Source organism: Pan paniscus, chromosome 19, assembly GCF_029289425.2.
Source record: "Pan paniscus chromosome 19, NHGRI_mPanPan1-v2.0_pri, whole genome shotgun sequence".
In the NCBI taxonomy this organism is placed as follows: domain Eukaryota; kingdom Metazoa; phylum Chordata; class Mammalia; order Primates; family Hominidae; genus Pan; species Pan paniscus.
The window spans coordinates 24,535,288-24,553,602 of NC_073268.2; the positions used below are offsets into that span (position 1 = coordinate 24,535,288).

The 18,315-nt window shown below is 41.5% G+C and overlaps 1 protein-coding gene across 1 annotated transcript in view; it reads left to right on the forward strand.

The window, feature by feature from the left end:
- Positions 1-2,594: 2,594 nt before the first annotated feature.
- The window catches only part of TOP2A (DNA topoisomerase II alpha), a 29,457-nt gene continuing 13,736 nt past the window's right edge, over positions 2,595-18,315 (forward strand). Inside the window, exons 1-20 of the mRNA XM_034941919.3 lie at positions 2,595-2,774; positions 3,650-3,805; positions 4,033-4,123; positions 4,478-4,541; positions 6,925-7,070; positions 7,258-7,355; positions 7,583-7,795; positions 8,740-8,913; positions 9,103-9,204; positions 9,312-9,449; positions 11,922-12,060; positions 12,428-12,585; positions 12,878-13,003; positions 13,610-13,720; positions 13,863-13,968; positions 14,059-14,168; positions 15,688-15,780; positions 16,080-16,194; positions 16,298-16,419; positions 17,517-17,665. Coding sequence (XP_034797810.1) covers positions 2,754-2,774; positions 3,650-3,805; positions 4,033-4,123; positions 4,478-4,541; positions 6,925-7,070; positions 7,258-7,355; positions 7,583-7,795; positions 8,740-8,913; positions 9,103-9,204; positions 9,312-9,449; positions 11,922-12,060; positions 12,428-12,585; positions 12,878-13,003; positions 13,610-13,720; positions 13,863-13,968; positions 14,059-14,168; positions 15,688-15,780; positions 16,080-16,194; positions 16,298-16,419; positions 17,517-17,665 — 2,432 coding nt within the window. The 5' untranslated portion in view covers positions 2,595-2,753. The remainder of the gene's footprint in view (positions 2,775-3,649; positions 3,806-4,032; positions 4,124-4,477; positions 4,542-6,924; positions 7,071-7,257; positions 7,356-7,582; positions 7,796-8,739; positions 8,914-9,102; positions 9,205-9,311; positions 9,450-11,921; positions 12,061-12,427; positions 12,586-12,877; positions 13,004-13,609; positions 13,721-13,862; positions 13,969-14,058; positions 14,169-15,687; positions 15,781-16,079; positions 16,195-16,297; positions 16,420-17,516; positions 17,666-18,315) is intronic.

The window sequence follows — 18,315 nt, forward strand, 5'->3', positions numbered from 1 at the left end:
GCTGGGATTACAGGCGTGAGCCACCACACCCGGCCCCCAAAGTCCTTTTGACTCCACAGTACTTCTTCTGGGTTTTTGGAACAAAGACACACAGGATCCGGCTAAACTGCAGGACAGATTTCAAGCTGGGCCCCTAAAAAATAGGGCTGGAGCTGCTTGTTAAATTCCTGTTGCCTCATTGCCCAGTGGGTCACTGCAGGCTGGGATGAGCTACAGGGTAGAGGCCGGGAGCTGCAGAAACTGAGCTGCCATCCTTGGGGAAGCATGCCCACCATCCCCACTACCTTGGAGGTAGTGCGTTCTAGGAGGTAGAAGCCAGCATGGCTGGTTTCTGTCAGGGCCCTCGGGTGTCCTGCAGAGAGTGGCATGCAGGCCCTGGATCCCAGGGCCTGGTCAGCCTTCTGGCTGAGCAGAGGCTACTGGCCAAGCTTCCCTACCACTGCTCTGAGCCCCTGGTGGTCCTGTGCTCTCTAACACATGTGGTGAGCAGAGCAGAGCTGGGAACACACAGAGCCTGCTGGAGGCCAGGGAGCCAAAGGTCAAGAGAGCAGAACAATGCCGAAGCACCATGACTATGGTTTCCGAGTGCCCCTAGCCCATGGGCAACTTCCATCCTTGGCTTCCTGCCACATCATACGGCTCCCCATTGGCCCTCCCTTGACACACTGTGGTTATGTAACAGTGGTTGACCTCTGGTTTCTTTTAGAAGAAGAAAAAAAAATTACATCCACAATTGTCACACCAGCCTAAGGAAAATTCCTGCTACCTAATACTGTCAGCCCACTATTTACCTTACACTTCTCTCATGTAACCCTCACACTACTCTGAGATCATAGTTAATTATTCTTTTTAGGAGAGGAAACGGAAGCACCGAGAGGCTTCCTCCATCGAAATGACACGAATGGCAAATTGCTGAGTTGGGACTGAAACCCAGGTAGAGGAAGGAAGCAATGAATGGAAAGAGGTGGCTCAGCTGGAATTAGTAGGCACTCAAATTGTGCAGTTGTTTTTTTTTTTTCTGGCTTCTTGCAAGGGTAATAACTTTGTTTAATCCACTCAAACATGTATATCTAAGAGTAATTTTAAAACTTCAGTCTTCGCCGGGCACAGTGACTCACACCTGTAATCCCAGCACTTTGAGAGGCTGAGGCGGGCAGATCACTTGAGGTCAGAAGTTTGAAACCAACCTGGTCAACATGGCAAAACCCTGTCTCTACTAAAAAAATACAAAAATTAGCCAGGCGTGGTGGCAGGCGCCTGTAATTCTAGCTACACGGGAGGCTGAGGCAGGAGAATCGCTTGAACCCGCGAGGTGAAGGTTGCAGTGAGCCTAGATCGCGCCATTGCACTCCAGCCTGGGCGACAGCGTGAGATTCCATCTCAAAAAAAAAAAAAAAAAAAAAGCAACAAAAAAACAAGCAAACAAAAAAGCTTCAGTCTTGGCATTTCCTTGTCAAATTGGAACAGCTGTTCTGGACTGCAGGGTTCACGGAGGTGAGCAAAAGTAGCCAGTCGGAGGGCATCTGGCCAGCTGGCTGCGGAAAAGGTTTCAGCCCCGGATGGCTGAGCCCACCCTCAGCTCAAGAGGCTACCACCACAAGTTATCCCTTTCGATTTACCAGTTGCTGTCCAGCGCTGCTCTACTGGGGACCTGAATGCTGCCCTCCATTTTGCAAAGCCTTTCTACATCCTTCCATTATATGGAACCCCCAAACCACAACTGTGGCACTTTTATTTTAATTATTTTTATTATTTATTTACTTATGTATTTATCTCTTGAGGTGGCCTCGCTCTGTCACTCAGGCTGGAGTGCAGTGGAGCAATCACGGTTCAAGGCGCCTCGATCTCCAATCTCCGGGGCTCAAGCGATCCTCCCTCCTCAGCCTCCGGAGCTGGAGTTACAGGTGTGCGACGCCTCGCCCGGCTATTTTTTTTCCTTTTTGGGTAGAGACGGGGTCTCGCTATGTTGCCCAGGCTGGTCTCCAACTCCTAGGCTCCAGCGATCCTCCCGCCTCAGCCTCCCAATGTGCTGCGAATACAGACTCCAGCCACCACACACAGCCTACTTTTATTTCTTTGAAAAATGAATTCGAGGGTAAAGGGGGCGGGGTTGAGGCAGATGCCAGAATCTGTTGGCTTCAACCAAGCAGCCAGGCTGCCTGTCCAGAAAGCCGGCACTCAGTTTCCTCAGGAAAACGAAGCTAAGGCTCCCATTCCCCTCGCTAACAACGTCAGAACAGAGGACAGTTTTTAGATTTCAGGGATCTTAAATAGATTGGCAGTTCCTGGAGAATAAACATCCTTTGCTTTTCACCTGCACACTTTTGCCTCAGGCAACCCCTTCCCGCTTCCAAAGCCCATCTCTTCCAAGCTTTCCGCACGAGAAAACAAGTGAGCCCTTCTCATTGGCCAGATTCCCTGTCAATCTCTCCGCTATGACGCCGAGTGGTGCCTTTTGAAGCCTCTCTAGTCCCGCCTCCCTAATCTGATTGGTTTATTCAAACAAACCCCGGCCAACTCAGCCGTTCATAGGTGGATATAAAAGGCAAGCTACGATTGGTTCTTCTGGACGGAGACGATGAGAGCGAGTCAGGGATTGGCTGGTCTGCTTCGGGCGGGCTAAAGGAAGGTTCAAGTGGAGCTCTCCTAACCGACGCGCGTCTGTGGAGAAGCGGCTTGGTCGAGGGTGGTCTCGTGGGGTCCTGCCTGTTTAGTCGCTTTCAGGGTTCTCGAACCCCTTCACGACCGTCACCATGGAAGTGTCACCATTGCAGGTACGGCTCGCGGGAGAGACTGGCGGTGGAGCCTCAGCGCGGCCCGGGCATCTCTCTGGCCGCCCGTGACGGGTGAAGCTCCGGGGCTGCGGTCAGGCCGGCGACCGGCTTGGGAGCACATATTCTCCATTCCCGGTTCCGGGGTGATCGTGGAGAGGCGAAAGCCCCTTCTGGTGCTAGTAGTGAAGTATGACCCGGCTTCCAGGGTGTCGTGCGTTGTTGCCCTGTTTCTAGGGGCAGGAGTCCGTTGGTCCCGTAGTGGATCCATGTTACAGCGGCCCGGGTGCGACGTTATTGAGTCGCGCGTACAGATGCTTTCCCCTCCTGCCCTCTGCTTGAAAACGGTCTTGAATGTCCCCGATCTTGGAAAGGGCAGAGCCTGGCACAGTGTTTCTCTGGAGCAGCTGGCCAGCTTACAAAAGCGCCCCCTTCCTGAGTTCACAACGCTCAGGTGGCCAAGGGATTGAACGGATAGCCGCCCAAACTGCTGCTGCCGAACTGGAATTATTTACGGTGTCGTGTGCTCGGGACACCGTAAATAATTTATCGTAATAGGCACTCGGTAAATAATGTATGCAGGAACTGAAAGAAGTGGGTGTATTTTATTGATGACGTCTACCATGTTGCTCAAGAAAAGAGGTTTCCAGACAGACCCACTTGGTGAGATAATATGTGTCTGTTTAACCTGACACCTGGGGACCTGGCCGCAGCCAATTTAAATTGTCCTGTTTGTACAAAACTGTCAACTCCACCACTGCCTACTAACAGATTGCAATGCGTGTTGACATCTCACTATGGTAGGCATTTTGTTCCTAGTTTGGGGTAAACTTATGATTAAAAATTGCCTTCTTTCTCTCTTTTTTTTTAATTGCTAGCCTGTAAATGAAAATATGCAAGTCAACAAAATAAAGAAAAATGAAGATGCTAAGAAAAGACTGTCTGTTGAAAGAATCTATCAAAAGAAAACACAATTGGAACATATTTTGCTCCGCCCAGACACCTACATTGGTTCTGTGGAATTAGTGACCCAGGTAAAATCAAGCTCATCAAAGGCAGTTAACCTAGTAGTTGAAATGGATACTCTTCTTTCTGTACCTTTCATGTACTGAGTGTGACCTTTCTGTGTCTCTCATGTACTGAGTGTCACTGGAACTGGCCTAAATACGGTAATACTTAATGTGAACACTTTACGGTAATCCTGATAACAGAACAATGAACATAGAGTAAAAATAACAGTATTTCTTTGCCTTATTTCTAGCAAATGTGGGTTTACGATGAAGATGTTGGCATTAACTATAGGGAAGTCACTTTTGTTCCTGGTTTGTACAAAATCTTTGATGAGATTCTAGGTGAGTAAATCCTTTAATATAAAGATCTGGTCAAATCTTTCGTAAGAAGTATCATTCCAAATAAAAATTTTAAAAAGATAAAAGTGAAAACAAAAAGTATCATTTCTACCAAATCTGCTGTAGCCAGGGCTCCTGTCATTTCAATTAGTTGATAAAGGTGAGCTGGTTTCCTGGAGCCCAGGAGGTTGAGCTTTCTCCTAGAAACAGTACTGTGGACAAAAATTGCTAAATTAACACCTTGTTAATGCCACTCCTGTGCTGTTTGGGAACTTTTTTTTCTATATCTTACTTAGAGTTACAGAATGTTTTTTAAAACACTAATTTCTTACAAATGTATATTTTATTTTCTTTCAGTTAATGCTGCGGACAACAAACAAAGGGACCCAAAAATGTCTTGTATTAGAGTCACAATTGATCCGTACGTCTTTTGCTTAGTTTTTGTTATGTAGCTCGTTGCTATTGTTAGCTGCATGTATTTTGATTACTGGTGAAGTTGGCTTTTCCTAAACAGAAGTTGACAAAAGTACACAAAAGCAGAATGCTAAAATGAAAAACCTATGGATACCCACCACCTAGATCCAACAGTTGCCAATGTTTTTCCATATTTTCTCCATCTTTTTTTTAATTAGTTAATTTTTTTAGAGGAAGGGGTCTTGCTATTTTGCCTGGGCTGGTCTTAGAACTCCTGGCCTGAAGCAATCCTCCAGTGTTGGCATTATGGGTGTGTGCCATGGCACGTGGCCTATTTGCTCTGGATCATTTCAAAATAAATTACAGGACTTATGACACCTAATCCCTAAATATTTGAGCAAGCACCTTCAGTAATTGCTTTAAGTATTCTGGCATCTGGAGTTTTAACTTTTTCTCCTGATGCTATTCAAACAGTAAACCAGTAGGTGGTGGTAGAGAATAATTTGATCTGACATTTCTGCTTATAAATGCGGGGTGTCCCTTTGTGGGTGATCAGGGTTCTTATTTCACTTTTTTGTTAGTCTGATTGATTATGACAAAGTATACCTGGATTTTCCTAAGGACTCAATATCATAGTCTTTAAAAAATGTTGAGCTAGGGCCAGGCACGGTGGCTCATGCCTGTGATCCCAGCACTTTGGGAGGCCGATGTGGGCGGATCACAAGGTCAGGAGATCAAGACCATCCTGGCTAACACGGTGAAACCCTGTCTCCACTAAAAATACAAAAAATTAGCCGGGTGTAGTGGTGGGCGCCTGTAGTCCCAGCTACTCGAGAGGCTGAGGCAGGAGAATGGCATGAACCCGGGAGGTGGAGCTTGCAGTGAGCCGAGATTGCACCACTGCACTCCAGCCTAGGTGACACAGCAAGACTCTGTCTCAAAAAAAAAAAAAAGTTGAGCTAATTTTAATTAGTTTTTTTATAGATAATAAGTACTATGTAGAACAAGAACCATAATGTATATCTAGTTATTAACTAAAATATTGTACCATCCAAGAATTAACTTAAAATAACTGAAATAAGTTTTCAGCATTTTATTTGAGAGCAAGGCAGTTTATGATTGATATTGGTTTTCCTTTTTTTTTTTTTTTTTTTTGTGATGGAGTTTTGCTCTTATTGCCCAGTCTGGAGTGCAGTGGCATGATCTCGGCTCACCGCAACATCCACCTCCTGGGTTCAAGCAATTCTCCTGCCTCAGCCTCCAGAGTAGCTGGGATTACAGGCGCACGCCACCACACCTGGCTAATTTTGTATTTTTTTTAGTAGAGATGGGGTTTCTGCATGTTGGTCAGGCTGGTCTCGAACTCCTGACCTCAAGTGATCTGCCTGCCTTAGCCTCCCAAAGTGCTGGGATTGCTGGGATTACAGGCGTGAGCCACTGCGCCCAGCCTGTTTTTATGTACTTTGTTGAGTGGGAACAAGAGATGTATAGATGATCCTCTTGAAAGGGGTATAATAGGCATGATGGCTCACTCCTGTAATCCCAGCACTTTGGGAGGCCAAGGTGGGAGGATCAATTGAGCCCAGGAGTAGTTTGAGACCAGCCTGGGCCATATAGTGAGACCCTCATCTCTACAAAAAAATTTAAAAATTAGCCAGGTGTGGTGATGGACACCTGTAGTCCCAGCTATTCAGGAAGCTGAAGTGGGAGGATTGCTTGAGCCCAGGAGGTCAAGACTGCAGTAAGCTGTGATCCTGCCATTACACTGCAGCCTGGGTGACAGAGCGAGATGCTGTCTCAAAAAAAGGAGTGGGAGTGGTGTATAATAATGTTTCCAGATTGTCCTTTTCTTTCCATTGGGCATAAATCATTTCCCTCTGTTTATCCCAACATTTTAAAATTTTGTATTTTTTCAACATTATCAGTGTCTATTCAGGTGTTGGAAAAGGTTTTTTTTTCCTCTTGACTCCTATTTCAGGAATGTCAGGAACTAAGCATGGTGGGAAATGTTCCTGCTGAATTTCAGAAGGTATATATGAAAAGTGCCAAAAAAATTGAGGGCTGGGTATGGTGGCTCACATCTATAACCCCAACACTTTGAGCAGTTCTCCTGCTTCAGCCTCCCAAGTAGCTGGAATCACAGGCATGCGCTACCATGCCTGGCTAATTTTTTTTATTTTTAGTAGAGACGGTTTCAACATGTTGGCCAGAACTCCTGGCCTCAAGTGATCTGCCCTCCTCAGCCTCCCAAAGTGCTGGGATTACAGGCACAGGCCACCGCGCCCAGCCTGAATATACATATTTTAGAAATAATAGTATTTAAATATTTTTAAATGTTAAGCATTCGTTTAATGTGTTGTACAATACAATTTTCAATCTTTTTTTCTTAGGGAAAACAATTTAATTAGTATATGGAATAATGGAAAAGGTATTCCTGTTGTTGAACACAAAGTTGAAAAGATGTATGTCCCAGCTCTCATATTTGGACAGCTCCTAACTTCTAGTAACTATGATGATGATGAAAAGAAAGTGACAGGTAGAGTATTGAGGGGAAATAACATATTTGTTACTAAAAATATATATATTTAAATGACTGTCTGTGGCATGAGGGTTAAAGATATGGAAATAAATCTCTATAATTGAATAGCTCTGCCAGTGATTAAGAAATAAAGCTGTCAATGAGATAGTAACAATAAAATAGTGTTTCATATTTATTTGCCCAGGTGGTCGAAATGGCTATGGAGCCAAATTGTGTAACATATTCAGTACCAAATTTACTGTGGAAACAGCCAGTAGAGAATACAAGAAAATGTTCAAACAGGCAAGTAAATAAGTGTCTTGTACCTTAATGATAAATGGTAGTAGTATAGCCATTTATAATGGCATTAATGATCGGTTTAATTTAACATAGTTTATAAGCTATTGAAGTATGGAAAATTATTCATAAGCATATATATTAGGTTATTAGGACTCATAAATTTATGTTATTTACTTGCAGTTTGTGAGATGACTTGAATTTTTCATGTTTCCTATTCTTTACTTCCATAGACATGGATGGATAATATGGGAAGAGCTGGTGAGATGGAACTCAAGCCCTTCAATGGAGAAGATTATACATGTATCACCTTTCAGCCTGATTTGTCTAAGTTTAAAATGCAAAGCCTGGACAAAGATATTGTTGCACTAATGGTCAGAAGAGCATATGATATTGCTGGATCCACCAAAGATGTCAAAGTCTTTCTTAATGGAAATAAACTGCCAGTGAGTATTTTCCTGGATGTTAAGGATAATAAGGGATTTTGTAATCATTGTCAAGTGCAAAATTGAATTTTTTTCCCCTCCCATATGTTTTTGTTTGTTTGTTTGTTTGTTTGTTTGAGACAGAGTCTCACACTGTTGCCCGGGCTGGAGTGCAGTGGCACGATCTCGGCTCACCGCAACCTCCACCTCCCAGGTTCACGCAATTCTCCTGCCTCAGCCTCCCAAGTAGCTGGGATTACAGGTGCCTGCCACCACACCTGGCTAATTTTTTGTATTTTTAGTAGAGACAGGTTTCACTATGTTGGCCAGGCTGGTCTCGAACACCAGACCTCATGATCCACCCGTCTTGGCCTCCCAAAGTGCTGGGATTACAGGCATGAGCCACTGCACCTGGCCCAACCATATGTATTTTCTTACCACTTCTCACATATGTTCTTGAAAAGAGAATGGTATGCCACATTTTTTAATCAGCTCATTTTAAACTTACTGAAGGAATTTCTTTCTCAAAGAAACACCTAAAATAAATATTTCATGTCCTTTTTTTATTTTCCTTTTTTTTTCTTTTCTTGATAACCTCGCTGTGTCACCCAGGCTGGAGTACAGTGATGCAATCACGGCTCACTACAGCCTGGACCTCCCAGGCTCAAGCGATCATCCCACCTCAGCTTCTGGAGTAGCTGGAAATGCAGGCAGCACCACCATGCCCAGCTAATTTTTTTTTTTTTTCTTTTTAATAGAGGTGGGGATCTCACTATGTTGCCCAGGCTGGTCTTGAACTCCTGGGCTCAAGTGATCCACCCACCTCGGCCTGTGTCCTTTAATGACCATTCCCTTATGCCTATCAGTGAACATCATTGCATTGGTTTTGGAAAGTCCTCATAGTCTATCATTGAACCTATTTTTTAATAACTTTCTTAATACTGTTACCTTTAATTCCTGTACAGGTAAAAGGATTTCGTAGTTATGTGGACATGTATTTGAAGGACAAGTTGGATGAAACTGGTAACTCCTTGAAAGTAATACATGAACAAGTAAACCACAGGTGGGAAGTGTGTTTAACTATGAGTGAAAAAGGCTTTCAGCAAATTAGCTTTGTCAACAGCATTGCTACATCCAAGGTAATTTTATTCTTAAATTATTAATCATGATTTATCTTTACATATATGTGTTCTTATTGTTTTTAATATATAAAGTGGACTTGAATATTGGGCTAGCTTAGTATAAAGGAGGTTAAATTAGTTTTTAATGTTTGATTATTATAATTTTGAGGATACTGAGTTTTACAGTTTGGTATTTTTCCTTATTAGGGTGGCAGACATGTTGATTATGTAGCTGATCAGATTGTGACTAAACTTGTTGATGTTGTGAAGAAGAAGAACAAGGGTGGTGTTGCAGTAAAAGCACATCAGGTATGTGCTTTTGGCAGTTTTCTTTTTCTAAAGTCAAGGAAGAAGAGAAAGGCTAGAAATAAAGCATGAGTACATTTTTAGTGGCTTAATATCAACTTTTATTGCAGGTGAAAAATCACATGTGGATTTTTGTAAATGCCTTAATTGAAAACCCAACCTTTGACTCTCAGACAAAAGAAAACATGACTTTACAACCCAAGAGCTTTGGATCAACCTGCCAATTGAGTGAAAAATTTATCAAAGCTGTGAGTACTTAGAGGGAAATAAAAATAGAAACACCTGACTTTATTTTCCATTGCACTTCTTAGCTCTGCAGAAACAATGATTCTTCTCATAGTGAGCTTCTCCAAGTCTTCCCAATCTGAAAAGGAAGTAAAAAAGGGCTTTTCTTTAACTGATTTACCAAAGACTTAATGACTGTCTATATTTCAGTATTTCCCAATTACATTTTACCATTAAGCTTAGATCACTTTTGAATTAATCTAGCTGTTTAACAAACACCCTCACTTAAATGCCTAAGACTTGCTTTCAATCAACACATCCAAAATTGAATTTGTTACCTCCATACTCACTGATTTGCCCATACAAGCAGCCCCCCACTCTCCAACAAAAGAACAACTTCCTATCTTAGTAAAAAGCCCCAACCAACCTCTAGGTTGTATAAACAAGAAAGCTGGGAGCCTTCCTTTATTTCCCCTCCTCTCTAATCCGGTCAATAAGAATCATCTCTTGGATGCTGCAGTAGCTTCTCACCATTATCTCTTTTTTGGTTTACTACAATAGGTTCTTAACCTTCATACTGGTTAAGTCCTTTCCTTGGAATGCTTTTGAGTGACTTTTGTGTTAAAACACCCATTTTTATCTTCACTCTCATTTGAAATCTTTCAATGACTTCCACTCAGGGAAAGTCCAAATTCCATAATTTGGCCAACAAGAAAGATCTGCTGTAATCTAATTACACCTACTTCTCCAACTCATCTCAGTGCCAGTTTTTCGTATATTGTCCTGTTGCTTTTAAATTACTGAAAAGCACAGTGCTCTTCCCCTCCTCAGAGTTTATTCACATGCTAATCCCTCTGCATGAAATACATCCTTTTCACCTGGCTACTTTAGGTCTTGTCCTTTCCTCAGGAAAGCCTTTACTTTCTACCCTTCCCCCTACCTAAGTTGGTTCCAATATAATATTGAACATACCTTATTAGCAAACTTTTTGCTTATCCATAACACTTATAACACTGTAACTTATTTTATTTCTGTCTTTTTTTTTTTAGGCAGAGTCTCGCTCTGTCGCCCAGGCTGGAATGCAGTGGCACGATCTCGGCTCACTGCAACCTCCGCCTCCTAGGTTTCAGTGATTCTCTTGCCTCAGCCTCCCGAGTAGCTGAGATTACAGGCATGCATCACCATGCCTGGCTAATTTTTTTGTTGTTGTATTTTCAGTAGAGACAGGGTTTCACCATGTTGGTCAGGCTGGTCTCAAACTCCTGACCTCAAATGATCCACCCATCTCGGCCTTCCAAAGTGTTGGGATTACAGCTGTGAGCCACTGTGCCCGGTCTTTTTTTTTTTTTTTTTTTTTTTGAGACAGAGTCTTGCTGTGTTGCCCAGGCTACAGTGCAGTGATGTAATCCTGGCTCATTGCAATCTCTGCCTCCCAGGTTCAAGCGATTCTCCTTGCCTCCTGAGTAGCTGGGATTCTCCAGCCTCCTGAGTAGCGGGGATTACAGACATGCACCATCACATCCAGCTAATTTTTGTATTTTTAATAGAGATGGTTTTACCACGTTGGCCAGGCTGGTCTTGAACTCCTGGCCTCACTTGATCCACCATCCTCGGCCTTCTAAAGTGCTGTGATTACAGGCGTGAGCCACTGCACCCAGCTATGTCTGTCTTCTATGTTGTGTCTTAAACTTGATGAGGACAAGTGTCTCAATTTGTTTTATTTGTGTCTAATTTTATTTATTTATTTTTAATTTTTTTTTTGGAGACAGCTTCTCACTGTTTCCCAGGCTGGAGTGCCGTGGCTTGATCTCAGTTCACTGCAACCCGCGCCTCCCAGGTTAAAGCAATTCTCCTGCCTCAGCCTCCCAAGCAGCTAGGATTACAGCCATCTCACCACCACCATGCCTGGCTACCTTTTTTTTTTTTTTTTTGAGATGGAGTTTCACTTTTGTCACCCAGGCTGGAGTGCAATGGTGCGATCTTGGCTCGCTGCAACCTCTACCTCCTGGGTTCAAGCGATTCTCCTGCCTCAGCCTCCCGAGTAGCTGGAATTACAGGTGCCCACCACCACGCCAGCTAATTTTTGTATTTTTAGTAGAGCCGGGGTTTCACCATGTTGGCCAGGCCGGTCTCAAACTCCTGACCTCAGGTGTTCTGCCCACCTTGGCCTCCTAAAGTGCTGGGATTATAGGCGTGAGCCACCGTGCCTGGCCTAATTTGTTTTAACCACTATATCTCCAACAAGTAGCTCAGTGCTAGCACAATATAATTATATAGTAAATATTTATTGAACGAATGAACCAAAAGGAGCAGCTCCCTCAGTGGTGATAACCTGACATGGGAAGATGTGCCACCCTCTATCCAGAAATTATTGTTCTACATCTTTTTAATTTTTGAATCATTTTTATTTGTATTAAGGCTCATTTGTATTCTAGATTTCTGATAGATCCCTTCTTCCCTAATATGATCCCTAATATGAATCTTCTCGTTTTCAGGCCATTGGCTGTGGTATTGTAGAAAGCATACTAAACTGGGTGAAGTTTAAGGCCCAAGTCCAGTTAAACAAGAAGTGTTCAGCTGTAAAACATAATAGAATCAAGGGAATTCCCAAACTCGATGATGCCAATGATGCAGGTATATATTTAATAATGTTTCCAAACTTTTAAGTCTTACAGTTGTTATTTTATTCATTAATGGCATACCACGGATATTTATTTTTCCCTTGACAGAATAACTATATTCAACAGAATAACTTGTTAAAAATCGACCCGTTTCCTATTATGGAAGATTTAGGTCATTTCCATGTTATAAATAATATTGAGGTGATTATTTTGGAGTATAAAACAAGAATGTTTATATTATGATCTATTACCTAACAAATAATTTTGCTTGTTATATAGTAAATTGTGTTTTATCACAAGGCTATAAACAGCATGTTCAAGTTAGTATATTTGAGGTTGAACTAAATGTGCTAATATTAATATGTATATTTTTATTTTAGGGGGCCGAAACTCCACTGAGTGTACGCTTATCCTGACTGAGGGAGATTCAGCCAAAACTTTGGCTGTTTCAGGCCTTGGTGTGGTTGGGAGAGACAAATATGGGGTTTTCCCTCTTAGAGGAAAAATACTCAATGTTCGAGAAGCTTCTCATAAGCAGGTAGAATATAAAACGATCTTCAGAATCTAAATCTAATTTATAATAGAAGACTTTATGCTTATATTTAATTCCCTCAATAGGCATTTTAAAATATATTTTAGACAATTTGTGCTTATTTTGAGAAATTAGGTACATTGTAGCCTATTTTAACAGACCTTTCTGATGTAGTAAATTATAAGCTAATAGCTCAAAATACTGGAGCTCAAGAAAATCCAAGCAACATATACTGTTAAATTTCTTTGTTCTTTTCAAATTTATAAACGATGCTTTTTTTGGTATATGTCCATTTCAGATCATGGAAAATGCTGAGATTAACAATATCATCAAGATTGTGGGTCTTCAGTACAAGAAAAACTATGAAGATGAAGATTCATTGAAGACTCTTCGTTATGGGAAGATAATGATTATGACAGATCAGGTCAGATTTGTTATTAAATTTTCAGATTGTTCAACTAAATTAAGCATGTCTTAATTTAATTTCATTGTTTTTTGCCATGAAAATAAATTACTTAAATAGGAGCTTTATTCATCATCTCTAATCAACATCTAATCAGATATGCTTATATCATATGTATGTTGCAAATACGGGTTAAGTGAGTCTGGATTTGAACAGACCTTTTTTGATTCCCATAGAAAATTTGACAAATTGCCAGTAGGTCAGTCATAATATTTTTTTATTTCTAAACAATTCTTTGTTTGTTTGAGATGGAGTTTCGCCCTTGTCGCCCAGGCTGGAGTGCAATGGTGCAATCTTGGCTCACTGCAACCTCCGCCTCATGGGTTCAAGCGATTCTCCTGCCTCAGCCTCCCGAGTAGCTGGGATTGCAGGCGGATGCCACCACACCCAACTAATTTTTGTATTTTTAGTGGAGACAGGGTTTCACCATGTTGGCCAGGCTGGTCTCGAATGCCTGACCTCAGGCAATCCGCCCGCCTCGGCCTCCCAAAGTTCTGGGATTACAGGTGTTAGCTACCACGCCCAGCCTAACGATTCTTTTGAACTTTGGCTTTCAAATCTTTCTAGGACCAAGATGGTTCCCACATCAAAGGCTTGCTGATTAATTTTATCCATCACAACTGGCCCTCTCTTCTGCGACATCGTTTTCTGGAGGAATTTATCACTCCGATTGTAAAGGTACGCTAATTTCTAAGTACCATCATGGATATTTTAAGACCCTACTCCTCAAACCTGGATATACATATAAGCCCCGTCACATGTAGTGGTATACAGGGCACCCCACAGTGTACAAAGCCACAGTCATTGTTTTTTATCACAGGTGTCTAAAAACAAGCAAGAAATGGCATTTTACAGCCTTCCTGAATTTGAAGAATGGAAGAGTTCTACTCCAAATCATAAAAAATGGAAAGTCAAATATTACAAAGGTTTGTAATGAAACCCATATAGAACTTCTCATTTTATTATACACCCTGTACAAGACTATATGAGGGAACTTGGTATTTTTGGTTTTATAGGTTTGGGCACCAGCACATCAAAGGAAGCTAAAGAATACTTTGCAGATATGAAAAGACATCGTATCCAGTTCAAATATTCTGGTCCTGAAGATGATGCTGCTATCAGCCTGGTAGGTTTGAGTTGTATTTTATATACATTCTAATTTTAGAAATCACTACTTTAGCCAGTTGAAACATTTACATTTTTGTATAAGACTCCGTATCAAAAAAAAAAAGAATGTTTTATAGAATAGAATGTTTCCAGTAAGCATATCCCAGAGAAGGAATCAGATATTTTAGAAAATTTTGATTTTTGGCTGGGCTTGGTGGCTCATGCCTATAATTCTAGGACTTTGGGAGGCCAAGGCAGGTGGATCACCTGAGGTCAAAAGTTGGAGACCAACCTGTCCAACATGGTGAAACCCCCTCTCTACTAAAAATAAGAAAATTGGCCAAGCGTAGTGGCTCACGCCTGTAATCCCAGCACTTTGGGAGGCAGAGGCGAGCAGATCACAAGGTCAGGAGATCAAGACCATCCTGGCTAACAAGGTGAAACCCCATCTCTGCTAAAAATACAAAAAATTAGCCGGCCGTGGTGGCACGCGGCTATAGTCCCAGCTACTTGGGAAGCTGAGGCAGGAGAATCGCTTGAACCCGAGAGGCAGAGGTTGCAGTGAGCCGAGATCAGGCCACTGCTCTCCAGCCTGGGCAACAGAGTGAGACTCCATCTCAAAAAAAAAGGAAAAAGGCCAGGCATGGTGGCTCACGCCTGTAATGCCAGCACTTTGGAAGGCTAAGTCGGGCAGATCACAACGTCATGAGATGGAGACCATCCTGGCTAACACGGTGAAACCCCGTCTCTACTAAAAATAAAAAAAAATAAAAAATAAAAAAAATAAAAAATAAAAAATTAGCCGGGCTTGGTGACACGCGCCTGTAATCCCAGCTACTCCGGAGGCTGAGGCAGGAGAATGGCGTGAACCCAGGAGGCGGAGCTTGCAGTGAGCTGAGATGGTGCCACTGCACTCCAGCCTGGGCGACAGAGCGAGACTCTGTCTCAAAAAAAAAAAAAACAAAAAAGGTCGGGCACAGTGGCTCACACCAGTAATCACAGCACTTTGGGAGGCCGAGGCGGGTGGATCACCTGAGCTCGGGAGTTCAAGACCAGCCTGACCAACATGGTGAAACCCCATCTCTACTAAAAATACAAAATATTAGCTGGGTGTGGTGGCACGTGCCTGTAATCCCAGCTACACGGGAGGCTGAGGCAGGAGAATCACTTGAACTTGGGAAGTGGAGGTTGTGGGAGCCGAAATCGCGCCATCGCATTCCACAAGAGTGAAACTCCATTTCAAAAAAAAAAAATACAAAAATTAGCTGGGCATGGTGGCGGGCGCCTTTAATCCCAGGGGCTCGGGAGGCTGAGGCAGGAGAATCGCTTGAACCTAGGAGGCAGAGGTTGCAGTGAGCCAAGATGACACCATTGCACTCCAGGCTGGGCAAGAGAACAGTAACTCCCGTCTCAAAAAAAAAAAAAAAAGGAAAACAGGATTTTTGTTGTTTTTCCGTTGTTCGTTCTTTGTAGAAGGATATTTTGGAACCTATTAGCCTATTAGTACCAGTGACATCTTTTCATCCTTTAATTTATAGGCCTTTAGCAAAAAACAGATAGATGATCGAAAGGAATGGTTAACTAATTTCATGGAGGATAGAAGACAACGAAAGTTACTTGGGCTTCCTGAGGTAAAAGTTTTAAATATATCCCACAAAATGGATTGTTAGACTGACCTTTTGGTATTGATACTATAGCAAATTAAACTTACTGAATAGTTATTTTAGTAAAAAATTTGATATGATAGAGTTGTGCAGCAGTTAAATTTGCTTTATCTTTAAAACATATAAAATATTTCTGTATTATTCAATATTTTTTAAAGACTTAAGAATTACAGAAATAATTCTTAGTTCTGAAAGGTTTCTGTTTGATTTTTGTGTTGAGCATTGTTTAGACCGGTAGACTCATGTAATACTATTTGGTCCTTCAGGATTACTTGTATGGACAAACTACCACATATCTGACATATAATGACTTCATCAACAAGGAACTTATCTTGTTCTCAAATTCTGATAACGAGAGATCTATCCCTTCTATGGTGGATGGTGAGTTCCAATTTGTTAGTCTGTTTTCATTGTAAGATGGAAATCAAATTCCAAAAATGGTTAAATTGAGGATACTTACGTTTGCTCTTATTTCATTTTAAAGGTTTGAAACCAGGTCAGAGAAAGGTTTTGTTTACTTGCTTCAAACGGAATGACAAGCGAGAGGTAAAGGTTGCCCAATTAGCTGGATCAGTGGCTGAAATGTCTTCTTATCATCATGGTGAGGTAAACACACAATCCATGTTTCCAGAAAGCATTATATCAGAAATCCCTGCAGAGTCATTCTCAAAACAGATTTGGTGAAAGTATAAGGTCATATATTCATAGTAAAGAACAAGTTGGTAAAACCTGTGAAAGAATAAAACTGCTTGCCCTTTGATTTCTGAAAGTAATATTCCTGCAGGGATATTCATAAGTCTGCAAAGGTCTACATTAAAAAATACTTAGTATGTTTATTATAACTTTGTGATGTCAAAATTTAGACCTCCACTGATTTGAAAATTGTTATAATAAATTGTGACACATGTATGCATGGAATCAGTGCTGTAACTTCAGTAAAACTGTGTGCACTGACACTGAGGAATATCCAGGGTCTATTCTCAGGTGAGGAAAAAAGACAGAACAATAACTAAAAATGTCTACAAGGATACATTCCAAATTGTTCACTTTAGTTACCCCTGAGAACTGGAAAGGGCAACTTTCACTTTTTATATGTGTCTGAATTGTTTGACTTTACACCAATGTTTTGTGATTACTTTTTGCATTAATTATGTAAAACAGTTTTAAAGAACTAGATTGCCTACAGGTTTCTAGAATTTTAAATATAATGGTTGTCTTGTTGCTTTCAATCAAAATATAGTAGGGATACAATAAATTTTCACCCAACGAACATTTGTTGAATGCCTACCATGTACCAGGTATACAAAAATAAATAAAAATATGTTCCTTATCCCCAAGATATAATAACAATTTAGCCAGAGGGCCAGTACACACACAGCTATAGAATAAAGTGATACATGCTAGAATAGAAATGAACACAGCATTGTAACACAAAGGAGGAAATATTTCATTTTGCTGAGGATAAGGAGAAGAACTATGCCTTCAAAGTTGAGTGGGATTTAATAGAAATTGTTGGATGGCAGCCCTAAACTTGGAGCCAGAAGTTGTAGGTTCAAGTACTATTTCTGCCATCTATTAATCTGAGGAAAGTCACTAAACAACTAAACCTCACAAAATGTTACAGGATTATAGTGAGGTTAAGTCATAATAATGTATTTGTATTAGTAAAAGCCTCAGCTTAATGAATCTTTTTTTCCCCACAGATGTCACTAATGATGACCATTATCAATTTGGCTCAGAATTTTGTGGGTAGCAATAATCTAAACCTCTTGCAGCCCATTGGTCAGTTTGGTACCAGGCTACATGGTGGCAAGGATTCTGCTAGTCCACGATACATCTTTACAATGCTCAGGTAGGTATGCTTTCACTTTCTAGTGACTTGCCATTTCCAGTTTTGAAACAATGTAAGATTTAGTTCACCAAAAATACAAAAACTCAGTTAATCAGAAGATACTGGCATCTAGTGGCAGAGGCCAGGGGTGAGGCTTATACAGGAAAGCCCCCCCATAACAATTATCCAGTGCAACATGTCAATTATGCTAAGGTTGAGAAATCCTGATGTAGAGCTTGGGACTGAGTAAAGGAGACTTTGATTCTTCCTAAATATCACAATTGAAATTTTACTCCTTTACAAGCCTATGGAAAGTATATTATGAATGGTCAATTTTCAGCTGTCATCCCAGTCACCCTTTCAGTGGCATTCAAACAGTTACTAATTGCTCCATCCTTCTTGAAACTCTTTATTTGGCCTCTGTGACTGTGGACTCTTCTGGTTCTCTTCTACCTTATTAGCTTTCTCTGCTGGGTCCTTCTCACCTTCCCAACCTTTAAATACTGGCCCATTCCAGGGCTCCTTCATCAGATCTCTTTCCAATGCCTACACTCAATTCCCAAATGATCTCCCATTCATCCGTTCTATACCTTTAAATCTCCAGTCTTGGTCTCTCCCCTGAACTCCCAACTTTTATGTCTGACTGCCCTCTTAACATTTCCCACTTGGAT